Genomic DNA, 26,734 nt, shown 5'->3' with positions numbered 1-26,734 from the left:
TTAGTGTATGTAAACTTCTGACCCACTGGAATTGTGATACAGTGAATTATAAGTGAAATAATCTGCCTGTAAGCAATTGTTGGAAAAATTACTTGTCATGCACAAAGTAGATGTCCTAACCGACTTGCTAAAACTATAGTTTGTTAACAAGATATTTGTGGAGTGGTTGAAAAACGAGTTTTAATGACTCCAACCTAAGTGTATGTAAACTTCCGACTTCAACTGTATACCTCTATGTGGATTCATGATACAGACGTTTTAACTACTGTATGTATTTGTCTCTGTTCTCCCTCCCTCCCCAGATGGTGCAGGAGGCCCTGGATGTGGCTCGACAGGGCAGGACGTGTATCGTGGTGGCCCACCGCCTTTCCACCATTCAGAACGCTGACCTGATCGCTGTCTTCCAGAAGGGAGTGGTGGTGGAGCAGGGCACTCATCAACAACTACTGTCCCAGAGAGGAGTATACTACTCACTGGTCACCACACAGCTGGGCCATGGCAGAAACTGAGGGAGGAGAGGAGGATGGGGGGGAGAGAGAGGCTGAGGGTGCAGGGGGTTGCTGGGAGGGGCTGAGTGTGCAGGGAGGGGTTGAGGGTGCAGGGGGTTGCTGGGAGGGGATGAGTGTGCAGGAAGGGGTTGAGGGTGCAGGGTGTTGCTGGGAGGGGCTGAGTTTGCAGGGAGGGGTTGAGGGTGCAGGGGGTTGCTGGGAGGGGCTGAGTGTGCAGGGAGGGGTTGAGGATGCAGGGGGTTGCTGGGAGGGGCTGAGTGTGCAGGGAGGGGTTGAGGGTGCAGGGGGTTGCTGGGAGGGGCTGAGTGTGCAGGGAGGGGTTGAGGGTGCAGGGGGTTGCTGGGAGGGGCTGAGTGTGTAGGGAGGGGTTGAGGGTACAGGGGGATATTTTGTATTTAAAAGGAAGAGGTGGTGGTGCTGTATTTCAGTTATTTATTCAAAAAGTATCACATCTGTACCATAGAGTGCCTGTGTGCCAAATGAATACATGGAACACACACATATACACACACGTCTGCGCATTACTGTAAACTGCACAGAACTAAGCCAATGAGACGCTGAAGCAGTGTGTATCCTCAACATTCAGATTATTACAATGATTTGTTCAATTGTTTTGGGCTTAAAGTAAAACTCCACCCAAAAACTATATTTTGGTATTTATTTCATTAGTCCAGGTTATGTAACTTTCAATATACAGAAATCCTCCCCATATGGGGCACCAGGTAGCCTAGTGATTAGAGCATTGGACTAGTAACCGAAAAGTTGCTAGATCGAATCCCTGAGGTACAAATCTGTCGTGCTGCCCCTGAACAAGGCAGTTAACCCACTGTTCCTAGGCCATGACTGTAAAGGATTTGTTCTTAACTGACTTGCCTAGATAAATAAAATGATGCATTTTGCATCATATCATACGAAGCAAAATGCATCATACAGGGATGATTTCTGTATTTTGAAAGTTACATATCTTGAAAACTTGAGTGCTGACAAGCAAAACATTTGGGATCATGTCAATAATGGACTAATGAAACAAATACCAAAATGTAGTTTTTGGGTGGAGTTTTCCTTTAAAGGCCCAGTGCAGTCAAAAACTAGATTTCCCTGTGCTTTATATATTTCCACACTATCAGGTTGGAATAACATAGTACACAAAATAACTGCACTACACTGCATTTGCACTCTGTTCATCGCTCTGCATTTAGATATATTCATACTGATACTGTAAAATTGTACATCCACTGTATGTCATCTGTATACCAACTTATGTATTTTCACACTATGAGATAATAAAGGTGATTCTAAAATTGTGAAAATGATGATAATGCCCTTTTAGTGTAAGAGCTGTTTGAAAAGCCTGCCTGGAAATTTCTGCCTGCTTTGGTGGGATGGCGTTTTGGCCTGCCTGGTGACATCACCAGGCATACATTGGTTTATTGACCAATAAGAAAGAGTTCAAAAACTCTCTGACAATAACAGCTAGTTTTTAGTTTTCCCCACTCCGACAGTCCTAGCAAAATTCTCGCTTGAGAAATTGCTCTTCGCTAACAAGTTATTTTTATTTTTAAAATTACAATTTTAATTGAAAACAATCACAGTAAGGTACTTAATTGTTACCCAGAAATGATTTTATATTGCGATAAAAAACAGCTGCATTGGACCTTTAATGTTGAGAGGAATTCTTTTTTAAATGATCATGAGATGTGGCCTTCCAAACTGTCTCTGTGCTATGCTCATGCTACTGGAAGTGCCTGAGGTATTTGAAAGGACCAAAGAGTTCCTGAATGTTTTGTTTACCTTAACTGAAGGTAATATGTTGAGTGATATACACACACACACACACAGCTGAGGGTTGGGGCTCAAGCACTAACAGTATATTGGTACAAACCACGTTCCTGTTTCTACGTTGCACTGAATTAACTGACCTCTGCTTGGGTATGTACTGTATGTATGCATGACTTTTTTCCTTATGTAAACAGGTATCATTAATAAAGATGTTTTATTTGAATATTTGGGCTCATGACATGATTCAATCACTTTGATTTGTCAGTTCAATCACACTAAACAACTTTCATATTCAATTAAACATTTTCCAAGTTTACATTGTCAGCCAAGTCAATACTATAATTTTCCTACTGTAAAGTGGGTTACATCATTTTCACTACTTTAGGCATTAAAACAGCTTCTTTTCATTCTGTTGACTGAATCAAATGCAGCGCTCGTCTTTTATCACTTTTCTATCATTTACAACAAAAAAACATGCTGAAAATCTCAAGACTGTCTGAGAGGTATTAACACAATGCTGTGTTCGAGATCATCAAAACCGTGATGTATCATGGGTAAATTGTGACAGGAATGTTCATTATTACAGACATCTACTACATAAAATGGCATATTGCATAGGGCGGCAGCCTATGGATCTGGCATAGGAGTGGTAGAGCTATTGAAGTCTAAAAAGTTCGGTCAATTAGGGAGCTATTCAATCAAAACCACTAACCAGATCTCTGGGGACAGACTAAAATAAGGACACAGCAAAAAGGCACATTATAATTGACTTTTTTTCCGTCTCACCCAAACACTGTTTCATTGATCATATCCAGCCAAATGCATAATCCTCTACTGATGTGCAAAACATAAAAACAATCATTTTTCTTGCCCTGGAAACTGGAAAACAGTTTTGATTGAGTAGGGCCCTTATATAATACCCATGAGGCCTGAGGTGAGACGGTAGTCAAAGACAACATGACCCGTTTCTCTCTGTTTCTCAATTTCACAGCTACAACGACAGTTACGTTCTAAAATAGTCATTTCAACCAACCAAGAACATCTATGCCTCAGTCACTCTTCTGGAAAAGCCAACCAATGTAGAAAAATAATACTATTCATGAATCACTAATGACCAGGGACAGGAGACGCGATGCTACGCTGGTCACTGCAGAGTGAAAGTGTTATGGTGACAGCGAGTTAGGATGTGTATGTTAGCTTAGCGGTGTACAGTGCATGGCATGGGTTAACACTAAATGTTTCTCATAACATAAAAACAGACGAAATCTAAACAGAATCGTGGTAGGAAATTCAATCTATACATTTTGAAAACAGGGAATCCCCGATCTAGCTGCTACATAAAATCACAGAGAATGATTCACTAAGTGCAAAATAAACTAATTTGTTGAGCTGCATTTAAACAAATAATATATTTTTCTTTATTAAATGTAGAAAACAAATGTGCCTTTGCATTGATCTGTGCAGAACTAAACTATTATTGACTACCATCTACAAACTCTGTGTGTGTGTGTGTGTGTGTGTGTGTGTGTGTGTGTGTGTGTGTGTGTGTGTGTGTGTGTGTGTGTGTGTGTGTGTGTGTGTGTGTGTGTGTGTGTGTGTGTGTGTATTAGAGCTGCGCTGTGGTAGCGAGATGTAGCATCTCATGTAGGGAGGAAACCAGGTTCTGGAACAGTGCCTCTGCATCTGTCTCTGGACTGGACTTCCACGCCGTACAGGAAGCCACGATCCTGAAACAGGAAGTACAGTCAAAATCTGTCCATCATAGAGAGGACGGAACAACACAGCTGCACTTTCTAACTACTACTATTAAACTTCACCTTTGACCTTACCTTGACCGCACTAACTAGATGACACGGAAAACAGCTGGAATAGTAACTGTTATCTGACCGTGTGTGTGTGTGTGTGTGTGTGTGTGTGTGTGTGTGTGTGTGTGTGTGTGTGTGTGTGTGTGTGTGTGTGTGTGTGTGTGTGTGTGTGTTTACTGGTCAAACGGTGGATGATGTTGTGTTGGGTCAGTGTGTGTGTGTGTGTTTACTGGTCAAACTGTGGATGATGTTGCTTGGGGTCAGTGTGTGTGTGTGTGTGTGTGTGTATGTGTGTGTTTACTGGTCAAACTGTGGATGATGTTGCGTGGGGTCAGTGTGTGGGTGTGTTAGCCCACCTGTCGTCTCCGATGCGGTAGAAGAACCCGTAGCCATGGTGCACCATGGGAGCAACCGCTCCCAGGACTGTGGTGTAGCCAACCAGACTGGTGGACAGGGTAAAGTTACCGCCCCCGCCACTGGAGAGAGAACACACACAAATTACAAAACACCATAAACATAAACACACACACACACACACACACACACACACACACACACACACACACACACACACACACACACACACACACACACACACACACACACACACACACACACACACACACACACACACACACACACACACACACACACACACACACACACACACACACACACACACACACACACACACACACACACACACACACACACACCTCTTGGAATACAGTGGATCAGTGAAAAGGTCTGGCATAGGAAGTCCCTCCTCCTTGGCGATCAGGTAAAGGCCCAGGAGATGTCTGTCAAAACCTTTTCCGTTCTGTGCCTCAGCCATCAGTTTGTTGTGCTTGTTGAAGGCCAGCAGCAGGGCTTTCCTCTTAGCCTCAGCCTGGGAGACATACAGAAAGTCAGAGTGTAAGTATCCTGGTCGCCAGATTTACATGTATGGCATGACAATATATGAAGAACTAATCGTTTACTGGACACACACACTCTCACACTTACGCTGGCTGCAGGGAGGAGCATGGTATGGCACCAGTTCTGTGCCTCCAGGGTACAGGGCCTCATGGTCTCAGTCCTGCCGTGGTAGAACCTTCTGGTCATCGCTGTCTCATAGCAACTACCTAACCTGGGAGCAGGGATTATCATCAATCATCAGTTATGGAGAGAATATTGGGGAGGAAGGATGGATGAAGTTGATTGATAGATGGGTGGGTGGATGGATGAATGTTGGGTGGATGGATGGATTAATTGGATGGATAGTGGATGCAGGGTCGGCTCCAAGCATAAGAGAATATAAGCCGTTGCCAGGCCGCCCTCAACCTCACCCCAAATTATAATTTTTTGAGAGTTAGAATAGTAGAATACACCAGTTGCAAGGTTGAAATGTGGTTCTACACCAGTAATTTCTCTCTTGTTATGCTCTGGCAGTCAATCAATTCACCATGTCTTCTAACATTTCTTAAAATTGGTAAGTTAGTCTAGCCAGCTATCTAAACTTGTAATCATGGCTGAACCCCGACCAGGGTGTCTAAGGGCCCTGACCTCCAGGGGGCCCCTATTGATTTTGTTAGTCACTCACTCTATCATCACTAACATGGCATAAGTCACGGCAAAATGTGTAGAATTACAAGAAATTAGTTTTAAAACTGAAAATAATGTCTCTCCACCCCATGGCCTAGCTTAGGCCCCAACGAAATCTCGCTTAGGGCCCCCAAAAGGCTAGAACCGGCCCTGGCTGGATGGATGGTATTACCTCCCATGCTGTCTGTAATAAGCCAGTTGAAGGGCCAGTTGTATGAAGGTGTCTGGGTGGAGCTTCCTCTGTTTGATGGCTGCTTTCCCAAACGAGGTGAACGCATAACACACCACCTGCAAGTCCTGAGTCTGGAGACACACACACAGGTGTCTGTCAAACCAGATATCACACAGATTAGAGTGTGTGTGTGTGTGTGTGGTGGGGAGCGTAAGGGCCTGTGAGGGTGTGTTTGTGATGAACACAACACCTGCGATGGTCCAATCTGACGACCATGGAGATGCACAGAGTCATGAGTGTGTGTGTGTGTGTGTGTGTGTGTGTGTGTGTGTGTATGTGTGTGTGTGTGTGTGTGTGTGTGTGTGTGCTCACAGTCTCGAAGTACTGTTGCTTGGCATGTGCAACGTCCCTCCTGACTCTGTCATCCACAGTGAAGACCAACTCTTCAGGAAGAGGCATAGGCCGCACCGTCTCAGAGCCCTACATAGACACACACAATACAAATTATACTGTTGCTTACTCACAGTGAAATTAACCTGTTTATTACCTGATACATGGCAGCATAATAGAGAGCCACCTTATCCTGTTGTTCTCAGGTGTGAGCTACGGCGTAAAATCTTCTAACTAGAACCAGAGTGTAGTTTTATGCTGAGCCGGCATGCTGATGCCCAGGCGCCCAGAGTGTCCCACACTCAGCAATACTTATGCGTCCGATTGAGCAGGCCAGTAAGGCACTTGGAATTAAGGACAAACAACATATACAGTCACTGAAAATAAGTTCAATAGAAATAGTATTTACCTTCCACCTGCCGTCTGTAGCTTTGAGCTGCTGATCCACATAGTAACCCTGAGTTACCAGCACCATGGCATCGTAGGGGGCATGCTGCAACACACACCAGCAATTACCATATATAGGAGCAGACTCACAACAAAACATCATTACACTACTGCTAACAGAGGAGTATTGTTATTTCAAATCATATCTCTCTCTACAAAACAGTAACACACGTCACAATTGGATCCGAAGCTTCCGTCGGCGAAGGAGAGGGAGTTGTAGGACTTGTCTCCCCAGCGAATGGTGGGGTCTCCTGTCAGCGCTTCCCGGGTCACCTGGGGGCAAAGGCCAAAGGTCAGATTATACCATACTAAGGATGGTATGGATGCCTGTGGTGTGTGTGTGTGTACGTACTGGTGTGTAGTTCTCTGCAGTAGCGTAGGGTTTAGCATCGTCCAGTGAGACCACAAACAGACTGCTCTGGATGGTCTCTAAGATGGTCTTATTGGCTGGATCTATACCTATCAGATACTCCCTGGCCTAAAGACACAGAGAGAGCGAGAGAGAGAGCGAGGTTTAGGGCATGGTGATGTCCATTCTATACAGCCAACTTCACACACACCTTAGCCCAGCGTGTCCTCTCCTCTGAGGTGAGAGCGGCGACACCATCTCCCGCTGGCTCCCCTTCACAACACTGCTTCACATGGGTCAGCTGCCTACACATACACACACACACACACACACACACAAAGGCACATAAATACATGCAAATATATGCAGATGCACACAAATATACCTAAATATCCACCGGCCAGAATACCTGAGCAGCTCTGGAGGGGTAAGAATGTGTCCATCGCACACTGCATCAAACGAGAAGAAACGCCCCTTACACATCACCACCACGTGGGAGGGGCATGGACCCTCGCTCTCTACAACACACACAGAAAAAACATCAATACATACAGCACCAGTCAAAAGTTTGGACACACCTACTCATTCCAGGGTTTTACTTTATTTTTACAATTTTCTACATTGTAGAATAATAGTTAAGACATTAAAACTATGAAATAACACATGTGGAATCATGCAGTAACCAAAAAGGTGTTAAACAAATCAACCTATATTTTATATTTGAGATTCTTCAAAGTAGCCACTCCTTGCCTTGATGGCAGCTTTGCACACTCTTGGCATTCTCTCAATCAGTTCACCTGGAATGCTTATCCAACAGTTTTTAAGAAGTTCCCACATATGCTGAGCACTTGTTGGCTGCTTTCCTTCACTCTGCGGTCCAACTGATCCCAAACCATCTCAATTGGGTTAGGTCGGGTGATTGTGGACGCCAGGTCATCTGATGCAGCACTCCATCACTCTCCTTACTCAAATAGCACTTATTTTGGGTCATTGTCCTGATGTGTTGGGTCATTGTTCTTTTGAAAAACTAATTATAGTCAAACCAGATGGGATGGCGTATCGATGCAGAATGCTGTGGTAGCCATGCTGGTTAAGTGTGCCTTGAATTCTAAATAAATCTCTGAGTGTCACCAGCAAAGCACGCCCACACAATCACACCTCCTCCTCCATGCTTCACGGTGGGAACCCCACATGCAGAGATCATCTGTTCACCTACTCTGCATCTCACAAAGACACAAATGTTGGAACCAAAAATCTAAAATCTAGACTCATCAGATCAAAGGACAGATTTCCACCGGTTTTATGTCCATTGCTCGTGTTTCGTTGGCCCAAGCAAGTCTCTTCTTATTATTGGTGTAATTTAGCAGTGCTTTCTTTGCAGCAATTCAACCATGAAGGCCTGATTCATTCAGTCTCCTCTGAACAGTTGATGTCGAGATGTGTCTGTTACTTGAACTCTGTGAAGCACTTATTTGGGCTGCATTTTCTGAGGCTGGTAACTCTAATGAACTTGTCCTCTGCAACAGAGGTAACTCTGGGTCTTCATTTCCTGTGGTGGTCCTCATGAGACAGTTTCATCATAGCGCTTGATGGTTTTTGTGACGGCACTTGAAGAAACGTTCAACGTTCCTGAAATGTTCCAGATTGACTGACCTTCATGTCTTAAAGTAATCAATACACACATCCACACACACATGGAAAACACACACACACACACACACACACACACACACACAAACACACCTAAATAAATAACAGAGTACTACACACAAAAACAAACCACAAACATCATATTGCATGGCGGTGTCATGGGGGGGGGACACCTACCTGTCTTAAAGTAGTTGATGATGGTATCCTTGGTGACTCCAGGAACTTTACATGTACAGAACAGCATTCTGAACTGGTCCATATCCAACACCACATTACCAGCTTTGTGTGGGTCCAGCCTCTCCCTGTCGGGGACCACACAGTCAGAGTGTGTACTGAACGTGTGTGTTTAGGGACACTGTCCAACTAAATGCTTAGTTGCAGGTTCCTTCTCGACAACGGAACAACAATAAAAAATCAAATATAATAATATGAACATAAAGTAACTGGCTCAGTAGAATAGAATAAATATTTTAAACAACTATAATACAGGAAGAATTTATAGTTAAATAAAAACACGTGTTTTTAGAGTCTGGTAGCAGTAGTTGTGATGCGTGTGTAACCTTAATATATATACACGGAGTGTACAAAACATTAGGAACACCTTCCTAATATTGAGTTGCACACTCTTTTGAACCTCAGAACAGCCTCAATTCGTTGAAGCATGGACTCTACAAGGTGTCGAAAGCGTTCCACAGGGATGCTGGCCAATGTTGACTCCCAGTTCAAAAGGCACTTAAATATTTTATATAACCTGTCTTTCAACTTCTGAATGACACACATACATACACAATCCATGTCTCAATTATCTCAAGGTTTAAAATCCTTCTTTAACCTGTCTCCTCCCCTTCATATAAACTGATTGAAGTGGATTTAACAGGTGACATCAATAAGTGATTATAGCTTTCACCTGGATTCACCTGGTCAGTCTATGTCATGGAAAAACCATGTTTTGTACACTCAATGTGAGTATCTTACGTGCGAAGCAGGTCCCAGTACTGTAGAGTGTGCCACATGCTTATGCTGGTCCTCTGTAGCTGTACTCCCTCTGTAGGGGGCCAGCAGTGCTCTAGGTAGGGTGCAGGACCTCCGAAGTTCACATTCAACTGGGAGGGGTAACGCAATTCCAGATAGGCTGCATTCAACCACCACTCCTCCAACTGCAGGAAAACACACAGAATAAAGATGAAACAATGCAGGGAGACACCATAATGACTGCAGTATTTAAAACACTCAAAGATTCCCTTTCACAGTTGCTCAGGGTCGAGCATGGTGTGTGACAAGTTCCCACAGGTTCTAGCTGTGCAGTGTGTTGAGTGTAGAGGTCGACTGATTAATCGGAATGGCCGATTAATTATGGCCGATTTCAAGTTTTCATAACAATCGGTAATCTGCATTTTTGGACTTCGATTACATTGCACTCCACGAGGAGACTGCGTGGCAAGCTGACTACCTGTTATGCGAGTGCAGCAAGAAGGTAAGGTGCTAGCTAGCATTAAACTTATCTTATAAAAAAAATCTATTTTAACATAATCACTAGTTAACTACACATGGTTGATGATATTACTAGTTTATCTAGCTTGTCATGCGTTGCATATAATCAATGCGGTGCCTGTTAATTTATCATTGAATCACAGCCTATTTCGCCAAACAGGTGATTTAACAAGCACATTCGCGAATAAAGCACTGTCGTTGCACCAATGTGTACCTAACCATAAACAGCAACGCTTTTCTTAAAATCAATACACAAGTATTTATTTTTAAACCTGCATATTTAGTTAATATTGCCTGCTAACATTAATTTATTTTAACTAGGGAAATTGTGTCACTTCTCTTGCATTCTGTGCAACAGAGTCAGGGTATATGCAGCAGTTCCGTATTTCACTGAAAGAATAAACGTTTTGTTTTCTAAATGATAGTTATTTTCTGTGTGTTATTATATTATAATTAAGTCTATGATTTCTCTCTCTCGGAGGACCTGAGCCCTAGGACCATGCCTCAGGACTACCTGACATGATGACTCCTTGCTGTCCCCAGTCCACCTGGCCGTGCTGCTGCTCCAGTTTCAACTGTTCTGCCTGTGATTATTATTATTTGACCATGCTGGTTATTTATGAACATTTGAACATCTTGGCCATGTTCTGTTATAATCTCCCCCCGGCACAGCCAGAAGAGGACTGGCCACCCCACATAGCCTGGTTCCTCTCTAGGTTTCTTCCTAGGTTTTGGCCTTTCTAGGGAGTTTTTCCTAGCCACCGTGCTTCTACACCTGCATTGCTTGCTGTTTGGGGTTTTAGGCTGGGTTTCTGTACAGCACTTTGAGATATCAGCTGATGTACGAAGGGCTATATAAATAAATTTGATTTGATTTGATAGCGTAGTCTGACTGAGCGGTGGTAGGCAGCAGCAGCCTCGTAAGCATTCATTCAAACAGCACTTTCCTGTGTTTGCCAGCAGCTCTTCACTGTGCTTCAAGCATTGCGTTGTTTATGACTTCAAGTCTATCAACTCTCGAGATTAGGCTGGCAATACTAAAGTACCTAATAGAACATCCAATAGTCAAAGATATATGAAATACAAATGGTATAGAGAGAAATAGTCCTACAATAACTACAACCTAAAACTTCTTAATTAACTGGGAATATTGAAGACTCATGTTAAAAGGAACCACCAGCTTTCATATGTTCTCATGTTCTGAGCAAGGAACTGAAACGTTAGCTTTTTTACATGGCACATATTGCACTTTTTCTTTCTTCTCCAACACTTTGTTTTTACATTATTTAATTAAACCAAATGAAACATGTTTCATTATTTATTTGAGAGTAAATAGATTTTATTGATGTATTATATTAAGTTAAAGTAAAAGTGTTCATTCAGTATTGTTGTAATTGTCATTATTACAAATATATATATATATATATATAAAAAAATTGGCCGATTAATCGGTATCGGCTTTTTATGGTCCTCCAATAATCAGTATCTGTGTTGAAAAATCATAATCGGTCGACCTCTAGTTGAGCGTGTGTACCCAGTTCCTGTGTGTCCTGGCTCTCTGCAGTAGTTTTTGGTGCAGGTCTTTGCCGGTGCCCTCTCCAAACCTCTTCACTATGGCTGCAGTCACCTGGTACTCCTCCTCTGTAGCAAACGGCCGCACTGGAAATTACACACAGACATTTCAGTAACTAGACACATTTTTGTCTAGGGTCCATGCTAACAGCGCTTCTCTGTCTCACATGCAGCTGGCATCTCACCTGCATCCAGGTACTTGGCGAGGCTCCCCTCTAGAGACGGTACAGGGAGAGGAGGCAGGCTATGCTGGTACTGGAACGTCCGCTCAGTGGGGAACTCTGACACCTGGTTGGTCATGTCACCTACATCACCAAAACACCCGGTTAGCCATGTTGTCACCTACTATACCAAAACACCTGGTTAGCCATGTTGTCACCTACAATACCAAAACACCCGGTTAGCCATGTTGTCACCTACTATACCAAAACACCTGGTTAGCCATGTTGTCACCTACAATACCAAAACACCCGGTTAGCCATGTTGTCACCTACTATACCAAAACACCTGGTTAGCCATGTTGTCACCTACTATACCAAAACACCTGGTTAGCCATGTTGTCACCTACAATACCAAAACACCCGGTTAGCCATGTTGTCACCTACTATACCAAAACACCTGGTTAGCCATGTTGTCACCTACAATACCAAAACACCCGGTTAGCCATGTTGTCACCTACTATACCAAAACACCTGGTTAGCCATGTTGTCACCTACTATACCAAAACACCTGGTTAGCCATGTTGTCACCTACTATACCAAAACACCTGGTTAGCCATGTTGTCACCTACTATACCAAAACACCTGGTTAGCCATGTTGTCACCTACACCACCAAAACACCTGGTTAGCCATGTTGTCACCTACATCACCAAAACACCTGGTTAGCCATGTTGTCACCTACAATACCAAAACACCTGGTTAGCCATGTTGTCACCTACTATACCAAAACACCTGGTTAGCCATGTTGTCACCTACATCACCAAAACACCCGGTTAGCCATGTTGTCACCTACTATACCAAAACACCTGGTTAGCCATGTTGTCACCTACAATACCAAAACACCCGGTTAGCCATGTTGTCACCTACTATACCAAAACACCTGGTTAGCCATGTTGTCACCTACATCACCAAAACACCTGGTTAGCCATGTTGTCACCTACAATAATAAAACACCTGGTTAGCCATGTTGTCACCTACAATACCAAAACACCTGATTAGCCATGTTGTCACCTACAATCCCAAAACACCTGGTTAGCCATGTTGTCACCTACTATACCAAAACACCTGATTAGCCATGTTGTCACCTACTATACCAAAACACCTGGTTAGCCATGTTGTCACCTACAATAATAAAACACCTGATTAGCCATGTTGTCACCTACAATCCCAAAACACCTGGTTAGCCATGTTGTCACCTACAATCCCAAAACACCTGGTTAGCCATGTTGTCACCTACAATCCCAAAACACCTGGTTAGCCATGTTGTCACCTACAATACCAAAACACCTGGTTAGCCATGTTGTCACCTACAATCCCAAAACACCTGGTTAGCCATGTTGTCACCTACAATCCCAAAACACCTGGTTAGCCATGTTGTCACCTACAATCCCAAAACACCTGGTTAGCCATGTTGTAACCTACAATACCAAAACACCTGGTTAGCCATGTTGTCACCTACTATACCAAAACACCTGGTTAGCCATGTTGTCACCTACATCACCAAAACACCCGGTTAGCCATGTTGTCACCTACAATCCCAAAACACCTAGTTAGCCATGTTGTCACCTACAATCCCAAAACACCTGGTTAGCCATGTTGTAACCTACAATCCCAAAACACCTGGTTAGCCATGTTGTAACCTACAATACCAAAACACCTGTTTAGCCATGTTGTAACCTACAATACCAAAACACCTGGTTAGCCATGTTGTCACCTACAATCCCAAAACACCTGGTTAGCCATGTTGTCACCTACAATCCCAAAACACCTGGTTAGCCATGTTGTCACCTACAATCCCAAAACACCTGGTTAGCCATGTTGTCACCTACAATCCCAAAACATCTGGTTAGCCATGTTGTCACCTACAATCCCAAAACACCTGGTTAGCCATGTTGTCACCTACAATCCCAAAACACCTGGTTAGCCATGTTGTCACCTACAATACAAAAACACCTGGTTAGTCATGTTGTCACCTACACCACCAAAACACCTGGTTAGCCATGTTGTCCCCTATAGCACCCAAAAACCTGGTTAGCCATGTTGTCACCTACACCACCCAAAAACCTGGTTAGCCATGCTGTCACCTACACCACCAAAACACCTAGTTAGCCATGCTGTCACCTACACCACCAAAACACCTGGTTAGCCATGTTGTCACCTACACCACCAAAACACTTGGTTAGCTATGTTGTCACCTACATTACCAAAACACCTGGTTAGCCATAGACCTACTGTCCCCTAGCCTGGTAGACTCTACGAATCCAAGTGTGGACTGAACAATCCTCCAATTTCGTCTAACTTTTAGATATATATATTTTTAATTTTGGATCTTGGACCATGCTAACTGTACGGGAGAGTGGGGTAAGTTGAGACATTTTTCAAGGGAAATATAGTATTCTTTCTAAAAATATATATATATTTCAGGATGTTGTGTATCCCTGGAAATAATCAGAATTAATGTAAACAGTTTTGAAAACATAGCTAGTCACACAAGAAGTGGTCTCTTGGCACCACATACCATGGTAAGTAAGTTGAGCTGCAGGACAGGGTGAATTAAATAAAGCGCCTTCAAATTTCTGTACTGAATGAAGTAACACCACTACCTTTTAAAACCATGTCCATCTTTATTTTCTAAACACATATTTTTTAAAAATCTTTTAATCACAATATTTCACAGTGGTTTAGATGGTACATTTATTCTCTATACCCCTCACACTCAACTCTGGACCTCGAAGCCAGTTCACTGCATTTTGTTAATTGCAAGATGGCGCCGACAGATGGTTGCCTCGCATCGAGTCCTTAGGAAACTATGCGGTATTTAAAAAAAAAAAGTATTATAAGCACTCGCTACACTCGCATTAACATCTGTATGTAACCAATAACATTTGATTTGATCAAGGACTGATTTAGCCCTGGGACATCAGGTGGGTGCAATTCATTATCAGGTAGAACAGAAAACCAGTAGGCTCCAGATCTTGTAGGGTAAGAGTTGAATACCACTGCTCTACACACTAAGTATACAAAACATTAGGAACACCTTCTTAATATTGAGTTGCACCCCACATTTGCCCTCAGAAGAGCCTCACTTCATTGGGGAATGGACTCCACAAGGTGTCGAAAGCGTTCAACAGAGATGCTGGCCCATGTTGACTCCAATGCTTTGTCAAGTTGACTGGACGTGCTTTGGGTAGTGGACCCCTCTTGATACAGACGGGAAACTGTTGAGCGTTAAAAACCCAGCAGCATTGCAGTTCTTTTTTGTATATATTTTTCTTTTACCCTCTTTTTCGATATTGTCTCAAAGCTGCAACTTTCCAACAGCCTCGGGAGAGGCGAAAGTGGAGTCATGCGTTCTCCAAAACATCACCTGCCTAACATCACTCCTTAATCAATGTGTCGGAGGAAACACTGTTCAACTGGCAACCGGTGTCGGCCCGCAGACATTCGGCCCACCACAAGGAGTCGCTAGAGCGCGATGAGACAAGTAAAGCCAAACCCTCCCCTGACCCAGACGACGCTGGGCCAATTGTGCACCATCCTATGGGCCACAGCCGGTTGTAGCACAGCCCAGGAATGACTCCGAGTCTGTAGTAACGCCTCAGTCCGCTGCGCCACTCGGGAAGCCCTAGTGTTGCAGTTCTTGACACACTCAAACCGGTGCACCTGGCATCTACTACCATGTACTACCATACCCCATTCAAAGGCCATTAAATATTTTGTCTTGTCAAGTCACCCTTGCAATAATGCATTGCATTACGCCTGAATTTAAAATAAAAAAATTCATTTGCTCAACTTGCCATTGGCTCAATTTACTCCAAGGTAAACATTTACTATATTAGCCCACACAGCTACAAGGATGCACTTTCATGCTAGGTTTCAGACCTCATGCTGAAGCTTATAGAGACCCCAACGGAGTCAGCAACTACTCTTCCTGGAGTCCAAACACATTAAGGCACTTACTATTACGCGGACCCAAGAGCAGACTCAGACGAGGAGACTGGGATAATATAACCATGGTATTTATTGAAAAACAGGGGGAAGGGGCCTCCCGGGTGGCACAGTGGCTAAGGGCGCTGTACTGCAGCACCAGCGGTGCCACCAGAGACCCTGGGTTCGTGCCCAGGCTCTGTCGCAACCACCCGCGACCGGGAAGTCCGCCATCCGGGTTAGGGAGGGTTTGGCTGGTAGGGATATCCTTGCATCAGCGACACCTGTGGCGGGCCGGGCACAATGCACGCTAAGGTCGCCGGGTGCACAGTGTTTCCTCCGACACATTGGTGCAGCTGGCTTCCGGGTTGGATGCGTGCTGTGTTAAGAAGCGGTTGGGTTGGGTTGGGTTGGGTTGGGTTGGGTTGGGTTGGGTTGTGTTTGCACTTTTTCTTTCTTCTCCAACACTTTGGATGGATGCTGCAGTACAGCATCCAATGTGTCGGCGGAAACACCGTGCACCTGGCGACCCTGGCTAGCGTACACTGCGCCCTGCCCGCCACAGGAGTCGCTGGTGCGTGATGAGACAAGGATATGCTGTTTGAATGCTTACATGCCTGCTGCTGCCTACCACCGCTCAGTCAGACTGCTCTATCAAATAGCAAATCATAGACTTAATTATAATATAATAAAGGCACAGAAATAAGAGCCTTAGGTCATTAATATGGTCAAATCCGGAAACTATTATTTCGAAAACAAAACGTTTATTCTTTCAGTGAAATATGGAACCGTGTTTCTGTTATATTGCTGTTACATTGCACAACCTTCAATGTTATGTCATATTTATGTCAAATTCTGTCAAATGAATTCCGATCTTTCTTAGGAAGAAATGGTCTGAGCCAGGCAGCCCAAACTGCTGCATATACCCTGAGTCTGCTTGCACTGAACGCAAGAGAAGTGACACAATTTCCATAGTTAATATTTCCTGCTAACATTAATTTATTTTAACTAAATATGCAGGTTTAAAAAATATATACTTGTGTATTGATTTTAATTAAGGCATTGATGTTTATGGTTAGGTACATTGGTGCAACGATTGTGCTTTTTTCGCGAATGCGGTTTTGTTAAATCATCACCCGTTTGGCGAAGTAGGCTGTGATTCAATGATAAATTAACAGGCCTCGCATTGATTATATGCAACGCAGAACAAGCTAGATAAACTAGTAATATCATCAACCATGTGTAGTTAATTAGTGATTATGTTAAGATTGATTGTTTTTTATAAGATAAGTTTAATGCTAGCTAGTAACTTACCTTGGCTCCTTGCTGCACTAGCGTAACAGGTGGTCAGTCTGCCACGCAGTCTCCTCGTGGAATGCAATCGGCCATAATCGGCATCCAAAAGTGTGGATTGTTATGAAAACTTGAAATCGGTCCTAATTAATCGGCCATGCCTGTTTACAATCCTAGGTTCAAAGCAGTTCATTCACCTCCATTTCCTCATTATTCATTACAATATTTAGTTGAGGTTTAGGGTTTAGTGAATGATTTGTCCCAAATACAATTTGGAGTTTTTGAAATATTTAGGACTAACTTATTCCTTAATTCTGAAACTAACTGCAGCTCTTTGTTAAGTGTTGCAGTCATTTCTGTCACTGTAGTAGCTGACATGTATAATGGTAAGGGAAAGGGGGATACCTAGTCAGTTGTACAACTGAATGCACACAACTGAAATGTGTCTTCCACATTTAACCCAACCCCTCTGAATCTCAGAGGGGTTAAATCAACAGAGCCTTAAATCAGCCTTAAATCAACATCCATGTCTTCGGCACCCGAGGAACAGTGGGTTAACTGCTTTGCTCAGTTAACTGCTTTGCTCAGTTAACTGCTTTGCTCAGGGGCAGAATGACAGATTTTTACCATGTCAGCTCGGGGACTCGATCCAACAACCTTCCGTTTAGTGTCCCAACGCTCTAACCACTAGGCTACCTGCCGTAGTGTTCAGTCATCCGCATACATAGACACACTGGCATGTCGTTGGTAAAGATTGAAAAAAGTAAGGGGCCTAGACGGCTACCCTGGAGAATCCTTGATTCTACCTGGATTATGTTGGAGAGGACTACACCCTCCGTGTTCGGTTATCCACATTACAGCAGGGGGTGTAAAGCCATAACACATACGTTTTTCCAGAAGCAGACTATGATCGATAACGTCAAAAGCCGCACTAAAGTCTAACAAAACAGTCCCCACAAACTTTTGATCATAAATGTATCACAGCCAATCATCAGTCATGTGTGCAAGTGCTGTGCTTCCCAATAAGCATGCTGAAAGTCTGTTGTCAATTTGTTTACTGCAAAACTGCCTTGTATCTAGTCAAAGACTTTGTCCCTTTCCCTTTAAGAACAGTGATGACATCACAGCTATCACAAGCTGGCAGAGTGTTTAGTTCATTACCAAGTGCAGCTGGCTGTGAACACAAATCTCAGTTTTGGACATTATTTTCTTTCTGGACATTATTGGTCTCGTTTTTATGCTAGCTATCTAACATTCTTAGCTACATTTTGTTAGCTGGTTAGTCTGATGTTGCTAGCCACTTGTATTTTCGTTTCAGTCATTGGTTTAGTATAACAGATGAGAGCTGTATATATTGTTTGTTATTGCTAAATGAATGTACTGTAATGAAACAGCAGGGAGCAGGTCTCGAACCCTTCGACCTTCTAGCCCAAGGTCCGGCGCGCTATCGACTGTGCCGCAAAAGCATGCTCGTGCGGCAGGGTCGATTTCCGCGCTTATAAACCCAGGGTCGTTACAGTACATTATCTTAGTATTAATGCCATTGTATTCATATTTATTATTTATTATTTCCAGATCACATCTTGTATGGATAAATTGACAATTAATTGGATAATACCAGGTGAGTGACATAGCACAGAATTGCAAACATTGTTAATCTCCAATCAAGATTAAAGAACCCTAAACTGAGGAACTGTCTTTCTCACCGTTTCTCTAATAAGAGTACAATCTCCATAACACTAACCTACATCAATCAATGTATACATTCCAGAGGCATCAACCTCTAATTCGAAAACCTAAAAATCTCAAAGTTTACTAAGGGTTGGTAACAGGCTGATTGGTCGGCTATTTGAGCCAGTAAAGGGGGCTTTCGTATTCTTGGGAAGCAGAATGACTTTTGCTTCCCCTCCAGGCTTGAGGGCATACACTTTCTAGTAGGCTTAGATTGAAGATATGACAAATAGGAGTGGCAATATCATCCGCTATTATCCTCAGTAATTTTCAATCCAAGTTGTCAGAACCCGGTGTCTTGTCATTGTTGATAGACAACAATAATTTGTTCCTCTTCCACATTCGCTTTGTGGAATTCAAAATTACAATGCTTGTCTGCGTTTGTTGTTGGCATTTCATGCCTAAGTTTGCTAATATTGCCAATTTAAAAAATAATTAAAGTAGTTGGCAATATCAGAGGGTTCATCTGATTCGATTAATTATGGAGCCGAGTTTGCATTTTTATAGAACAACCTTTAAAATGATTTACTTTGATTTAGATACAAGCATCATGAAACCTCCCAAAAATGAATGACTTGATGAAATTCCCGTTTTTTGGACCTAACGTTAACTTCCTTACAACTTTTCCATATTTCGTCAAATTATAAATGTTGTTTATGGTTTCCTAGAAAAAAGGGTGGCTCAACCTACCCCTTTGGCTCAATGTACCCCAATCTCCCCTACTACAGTACAGTCATTATCTACAAAGATAGTTGTAGAATTTGTAGCTGGGCAATTCCATTGTACGGGAATTACTCTGAGACTCAGGTTTTTCACTTTAAAATGTATGTCAAACAAAACCCATTGATTTCAAAGTTTAACAAACCATACAACCAAATCGGAGTATCAGAGTAATTCCACATAAACATGTAATTGCCCAGCTAGCTAGACTCGCAGGCCAGATGCAACTTTTATTATTGGAGATCAAATTCCATCTTTTCCGAGGCGGCGCAGCCTTGTACCAATCGCATTAATAAGCACGTTTATAGCACAATTGCTCAGCAATTGATTACCATATGAATTCTGGCTACATAACCATATGATCAAACATAGTTAGTTAGCAAGTCAGTTCTACTTACTGCAGAAACAAGTGCACTAGCTAGCTATAAAATAGTTGGCCCCTTGCATTGTTTTCACGCCTCGAATGTAGGTCCGTTTCAGTTTTCAATCCGATCGAAGCAGCTTAATCCCACAAACACGACAAGCAAACTCACCGTAGTATTTTGCGATATTCTGCAAATTCCGATATGTGGAAAGTTGTCTTCGTTCGTCCATTCAAAATAAAAATAATGTTGCGGCTATTTTCTAGACTAGACTGTAGAGGAAGGCGCTTGCGGTAGTTTGTGTTGTTGCTCCGCTCGTGGTGTATGCAGCGCTTCTCATCACCTTTCACCCAGTAAGAGGTCAAGGCTAGAAGGGCTACAGCTTTTGTCAAAAGTGTATTTATTTTGGCATTTTAGCTAACTCTGACCTTTTTCCAAATATTAACCTAATTCTCCTAACGTGCTACGTTAATTATCCTAACATGCTGTGTAAATTATCCTAACCTGCTACGAAAAGTCAAATTTGACAAAAGCTGTATACTGTCTAGTCAACCCCAGTTAGCGGACTGCCAACACCCGGAAGAGAGAAGTGGTGATATTATTACACGTGACTTGGCTTTTCATTCTTCATGGATATCGATTGTGAGACTGCTAAAACACTCCTCTTAAAATAGTTGTTTGATCTTTACACGAGGCCAGATGTGCATGCATTCTTTTACGGTTGCACTTTTAGATGGTGCATTGTCAGCATTAGATCCTGGTGCATTACCTACCATTACAGTGTATATGAAACATCACAAACTGTGAACAGTGATGATCACGGCACCATACAGATTACAGAAACAGCATCTTTTTAAGGCTGCGTTACACATTTAATGCGCAATGGGTTGTACCATAACTGTGTATTAGTACAATTTTTTAAATAATAATAATACATATATATATCTCAAAACAAGCACATAAAGGCTTCATAGTTCATAAAGGTCACGTTAACTGACTGATATTATCTCATAGAATACAACATATTAGATCTCCTAAACCAACATTTCTGTGTATATCCCAAAACCCCATTCTTTCCCGATTAGAAATGGCCAACAAAGCAAAGACAGAAAATGCTAACTAATTTCTGTTTTTGAGGACTACAAGCTGGCTAGCTCTATATGCAACTGGATTTCCAGCAAAGTTGCTCATTGGTTGTTGAAAATAACATAAATATTTTACGTGACAACATTTGAAGCCTTGAAAATATAATTTAAATTATGAAGTCTAAAACACACATTTAGTTGTTAGCTAGGCAAGTTGTTGTATTTTAAAGCTTAAAGCCAGACTCAGTAAGTCTCATTTACATCATTTGTGATTACAAAGTGAGTTCATAAATACATTTTGACTATCTACACCGATTTTTAGAGCACTCTCGTTTGAGTGTGCCAGAGCGGAGAATAACTGATGAATTTACAAACGCACAACACCCATTGAATATGACAGGTGTCAGTAAAGGTTGGCAAAAAAACAATACAATTGTTGCTAGCAGCACAGTTAGTCACTCATGTTGCAATTGTGGTGGGAACCATGGAATGCCCAACAAGGGTGAAAGAGAATGAGGTGTCTGAAGTCAGGGCTATCCAGAGCATTTCATATGCAGCGGCTGTTAAAAGGTTTGAGGGTTCGAATGGTGCTCCTGAAGATTCCATGGTGGTGGTTAGGCCTTCACTGAAGGCTGCAGGGGTTTCCTTTCAAATCAAATGTTTGATTTGATTTAAAAGCAGGGGTTGCTTTTTAGCAGCAGGACCAAGATATGTTAAAGGTTAAGAAGGTGGACTTTGTGGCCTTTATAGCCAATGTTGATTAATGGCACAGCCAAGGTGGAGAGGAAGTCCAGGAAAATAGATATTACTGTCGTTGCGGTGGAGACTTCTTGTGGGGGAGTTGCATGGAGTATTGTCACAAGCCTTACTTCCCTCTCAGGTCATCCAGCCTGAGAAGGGAGATATTCAGATTCGAAGGAAGGGATTTTGGTTTTGTCAATATTTTTTTATTGTTTTATTTTGGTGTGGATTAAGTTAGTTTTTCCTATCACGTATGGGTAGTATTTTTACCTTGTCCAGTTGGTGGCGGTAATACACCTATTTGGGTTGTAGTCTGCCATAAAACCCACAGAAGAATAAGAAGAATTTACAGTCACTAAACACCATACCCAAACTGGACATGCGTCCGCTAGCGATGGGCATTCCGGCTCTTTTTGGCTCGGCTCACCAAAAAGAGAAGGCTTTTTTGGCTCCCAAACGGCTTTTAAAAAAAATATATGTTTTGTATTTTTTCAAGTCAAACAGTTTGCGATAGTTTGACTATGATTGGTGTTAAAACAATTGTAATTGTTTAATTATTACATTAATTCACACTCTACCTTAACCACAATCTATCTAAAAATGCATTGGTTTGTTATGAAAAAGAATGCTGTTTGCATTTAAAGTATAACTTTTTAATATATATAAACAAAGTGCATATAAATCTAACCATTCAAAACTAATACAATCTGAACAGCATATTAGAATATTGCACCATATCAAAGAAAAATAAATAACAATGTCTAAAACTGTAGCATCCCACTTAAAACATTAAACTGGTCCCTCTTTTCTCTCTCTTCTTTATTACCATGTTATAACCAGCAGCACACAGCATCCAAACAGCAGACGTTTGTAGCACTACTGCTGGTGCTTCTGCTCCATCTGATCCCTCTTCTTCCTGTTGCCCTGGTGCCTGAGCCAGCTGACTGCTGGGGCAGTCCCTCCCTGCTGCTGAGGTTATTCTTTGAAGAATGAAGTGACATGTAACCGACCTGTAAGAAGTGGTAAGGAGTGGTTACCCTTGATGTCCAGCAGTCAGTGGTAAAGCAAACTGCAGTAGCTTTTTGGACTCTTTCCCGCACTGAAGCCTGTGTGCTCTTGTACAGTTGTGAAATAAGTGATCTTGAAAGGAATTTCCTGCTTGGAATTGTGTACATTGGATTTAGTTTATTGCTAGAATTTCTTAAACCTCTGTCCTCCACGATCGAAAATGGCTGGAAATCGGTGGCAATCATTTTAGCCAATGCAATATCAAATTGGCCTTGTTTTGCTTCAGACATAGACTTTGGCATAAACTTGTCCATAGAAGACTGCGTTGCTGTGGGTCACGGAGTAGGTCTACTTGACTGAGTGATCCGCTAGTTTCTCGACGCTCCGCTACAGCTAGCGTCACAGTTGGGTGCACAGTTCGCATGTGTAGGTTATGCGTAGAACCGGCTTTAGGATATTTTGTTTTTGCAAATTCTACACTGTGCTTTAACATTGTCTACATTATTAAAATGCATCCAAATGCTACTGTGCTTCCGACTCATTTTCCAGCTGTTGTTTTCACAGCTGTCCTTCCTCTCTCGCCTTGGCTGCTAAGTGTGTGACTGTGAGTGAGTTGGCTCAGCCCTCCCTCACGCATCTTTGGTTCATTGGTTGACACTGCGTGTCTGATTGACAGGAACAACCGGGAAGGCTGTTAGTCTGAGCAGACAGAATGAATGTGTGCGTGTTTAAGCATTTAGGCCTATATTATTTTATTAATGTTTTCGTTCTTTGAATTAGTTAATTTTATTCATTTAAATCTTTTGATTATTTATACCTTAATTAAAAAAAAAAAAAAATTACAAATAGATACGGCTCTTCTGATATGCGAGCCGACTCCCAACGTTCACCTACAAGACTCGGTTCGTTCGCAAAGGACCCATCACTTGCGTGCCATCGTGTGCAATTTGATTTTGTCCCCCCCCCACACCAAACGCGATCACCACACGCAGGTTGAAATATCAAAACAAACGCTGAACCAATTATATTAATTTGGGGACAGGTCGAAAAGCATTATACATTTATGGAAATTTAGCAAGCTTGCAGTTGCTAGATAATTTGTCCTATTTAGATAGCTAGCTTGATGTTGGTAGCTAATTTGTCCTGGGATATAAACATTGAGTTGTTATTTTACCTGAAATGCACAAAATCCTCTACTCCCGACAATTAATCCACACATACAATGGTCAACTGAATCGTTTCTAGCCATCTCTCCTCCTTCCAGGCTTTTTCTTCTTTGGACTTTATATGGCGATTGGCAACTAACTTTCATAAGATGTATTACCACAACCTAACTCTGTTCGTCTTTCAATCAGCCACGTGGGTATAACCAGTGAGGAGATGGCACGTGGGCATATGCTTCTAAAAGCCAATGAGGAGATGGGAGAGGCAGGACTTGCAGCACGTTCTGTTCCACAAATAGAAGCAACTTCTATTTTAGCTCTTGGCAAAGCAGACTCTCAACAAGCGAGCAATGATTGAATAACATATGTGTACATTTATACATTTATTTTGCAACGTGAGCGGTGTGGTCAACATGTTGCGAACTTGATAACATGAAAACAGTCTAACCAACTCTGCTAGGGTGAGTAAAATGGTCAGAGTGAGGTGTTCTCTCATTTGTGTCTGGAAATAGCTAGACAACTTTAGCCAGTTAGCTTGGGAGTATGACTGCCGGTGTGAGGTCAGACCACTCGGATTAACCCTACTCCTCTGCCAGAGTGTCCAGTGTGCTCGCTGCTGAACACTCTGAGATCAAAACGCTCTGAATTTACCAAAGGACAACATGTACATCACCAGGACCTGGCTTTCGGCACTTTAACACCAAATGATTTTGGGTCAACCCCGAATCTTTTGACCTGCTGCTGCAATGGTGTAAAAACTGAATGTGGCACTTAGTTCATAGAGCTGTGGTTATGTGAGACTTCCGAAGTCATCCAACGGTTATAATCAGGGGTGTAGTGCTGCCAGCGGTGTTCAACGGAGTGATGCTCCACCACTTCTCAGAATGGTGCTATGTCTCGAAAGATTACTTAATGATTAATTAGTATTCTACATAACACATTGAATATAATAGCATGATAATGTCAGGCATACCAAAACATGTCATTTCTTAAGACAATTTAGAAGGACTGTGCTGGTTATTTTTATTCCATCTGTTCTAAAATGTGATTAGTTTATGTGTCGGGGGGCTAGGGTCAGTTTGTTATATCTGGAGTACTTCTCCTGTCCATGTGTGAATTTAAGTGTGCTCTCTCTAATTCTCTCTTTCTCTCTCTCGGAGGACCTGAGCCCTAGGACCATGCCTCAGGACTACCTGACATGATGACTCCTTGCTGTCCCCAGTCCACCTGGCCGTGCTGCTGCTCCAGTTTCAACTGTTCTGCCTTATTATGCTGGTCATTTATGAACATTTGAACATCTTGGCCATGTTCTGTTATAATCTCCACCCGGCACAGCCAGAAGAGGACTGGCCACCCCACATAGCCTGGTTCCTCTCTAGGTTTCTTCCTAGGTTTTGGCCTTTCTAGGGAGTTTTTCCTAGCCACTGTGCTTCTACACCTGCATTGCTTGCTGTTTGGGGTTTTAGGCTGGGTTTCTGTACAGTACTTTGAGATATCAGCTGATTTACGAAGGGCTATATAAATACATTTGATTTGATTTGATTAGTTAGGCTGGTTAGCCACCCTTACTTATGTAACAGTGTAATTCAATTGTTAAATTCCTGCATAAAGATGGGTATTATGCCACCTGGTGGATTAGTGTGTTTACATTGTCTAATACACAGGTATGGAATTCTAAGTAAAACACAGCAGATTTATGGAGAATTGCTGTCGTTGAGTTGAAAATGGAATGGTCCCGGGATAGAAATGTATCAAATTGACATTGCATAATAAAATCTACCTTTTACATCGTACATGATTAATTTATGTTATTAGTAACTAGTGTTGTTGGTTTGGCGTCAAATAAGCCACTCTATATGTTATTTGCCATATGGGTTTTATGCTAGTTAAAGTTCCATACTTGAAGTTAGCAACTAATTCGAAAAGCATCTTCTTTAGGGGTGCTATTTATATCCCGTAGATTACCCATCATTCATCCATACTGTGTGTGTCCCATGATTGCAGGTAATTTATGAAAAATGTATTAAGTATATGTTTTCTAAATGTATGAGCACCAGCTAGCAGCGTAATAGCCTGGTTTTGTTAGTTTTGGAAAATATGTGGTACATTCAAGGTGTATTATATTTCCTTGCCACAAGAGTGTGACGTTGAGTCATTTCAGGTTCATTTGATATGTTTTGAATACTAAAATGGATAGTTCATTCTGATTTTGTGAATATGAGATTACACATGGAAACAACATTTTTATTATAGTAAATGGGTGATTATTCAACTTCGGCACTTTGGCCGTGCAAACTTTCAGAAATGAAAACTTATTCAAACACCATTTTACCAGTATTGTACTTGTCATTGATTTGTCTAGAAACTATATCTGATAATGGCTGCGATCGTACTATTCAGGAATTTATATATTTTTGTCATTTCCCCCAGACAGCCATAGACAAATGTAATTTCCATCAACGTCATTAAACATCCATTTTCGTTGAAAATGAAATCATACAATTGACTCATAACGTATTTCTTATGCATTTGTACATGAACTTGTATCGAATATTATTTCAAGTGATTGTTTTCCTAATATTAATAATTCAACACGAAGCCTGAATGTTTAAACTTGCCTTGGTGACAGCTGAAAACATTTATTTATCACGAAAAATAAGATATTTGCACCCAACCTTTTTATGAGATTATAATAACAACCATATGATTTCCATATCTAAAACAAATGAATGTAAAT

The 26,734-nt window shown here is 42.0% G+C and overlaps 2 protein-coding genes and 1 long non-coding RNA gene across 7 annotated transcripts in view; 2 read left to right on the top strand and 1 right to left on the bottom strand.

The window, feature by feature from the left end:
* Nucleotides 1–2,511, top strand: part of LOC110507788 (ATP-dependent translocase ABCB1) — a 32,548-nt gene extending 30,037 nt beyond the window's left edge. For all 4 annotated transcript variants that reach the window (XM_090223280.1, XM_036967168.2, XM_036967169.2 and 1 more), the window contains one exon: nt 303–2,511. In XM_090223280.1, the coding sequence (XP_090079406.1) occupies nt 303–509 (207 nt within the window). In that variant the 3' untranslated portion in view covers nt 510–2,511. The remainder of the gene's footprint in view (nt 1–302) is intronic.
* LOC149984428 (peroxisomal carnitine O-octanoyltransferase-like) lies at nt 2,486–20,798 on the bottom strand. 2 transcript variants are annotated; one of them, XM_090223319.1, is made up of 16 exons: nt 20,172–20,798; nt 11,934–12,053; nt 11,711–11,835; nt 9,661–9,842; nt 8,863–8,987; nt 7,445–7,553; nt 7,247–7,340; nt 7,039–7,164; nt 6,858–6,959; nt 6,649–6,732; nt 6,222–6,329; nt 5,850–5,980; nt 5,099–5,222; nt 4,810–4,982; nt 4,450–4,569; nt 2,486–4,015 (listed from the first exon to the last, which is right to left on the bottom strand). In XM_090223319.1, the coding sequence occupies exons 1-16, from the start codon at nt 20,230–20,232 to the stop codon at nt 3,895–3,897; spliced, it is 1,905 nt and encodes a 634-aa protein (XP_090079445.1). In that variant the 5' UTR covers nt 20,233–20,798; the 3' UTR covers nt 2,486–3,894. The 2 variants fall into 2 exon arrangements, with proteins under 2 accessions (XP_090079445.1, XP_090079454.1); XM_090223328.1 differs by lacking the exons at nt 11,711–11,835; nt 11,934–12,053 and having other exon boundaries at nt 20,172–20,594.
* A 3,509-nt stretch (nt 20,799–24,307) lies between these two features.
* LOC149984427 (uncharacterized) lies at nt 24,308–25,790 on the top strand. Its single transcript, XR_016492394.1, has 2 exons — nt 24,308–24,458; nt 25,158–25,790. It is a non-coding gene; the product is annotated as an uncharacterized LOC149984427 (long non-coding RNA).
* Nucleotides 25,791–26,734: the final 944 nt, after the last annotated feature.

The sequence above is a fragment of the Oncorhynchus mykiss genome, chromosome 3, assembly GCF_057628025.1.
Source record: "Oncorhynchus mykiss isolate SJ-2025 chromosome 3, ASM5762802v1, whole genome shotgun sequence".
Taxonomy (NCBI): Eukaryota; Metazoa; Chordata; class Actinopteri; order Salmoniformes; family Salmonidae; genus Oncorhynchus; species Oncorhynchus mykiss.
Note: the sequence above shows the minus strand (reverse complement) of the source record. Positions and strands in the feature narration are given on the sequence as shown.

Bases quoted from the DNA above. Each gene is read 5' to 3' on its own strand.
- LOC149984428 (XM_090223319.1), bottom strand. From the start codon at position 20,232: ATGGACGAACGAAGACAACTTTCCACATATCGGAATTTGCAGAATATC. The intron at 9,843-11,710 runs GTACACACGCTC...GTTTTCCTGCAG, and splicing joins CCAGGACACACAGGAACTGG to TTGGAGGAGTGGTGGTTGAA. The intron at 7,165-7,246 runs GTGTGTGTGAAG...CTGTGTCTTTAG, and splicing joins AGAGGACACGCTGGGCTAAG to GCCAGGGAGTATCTGATAGG.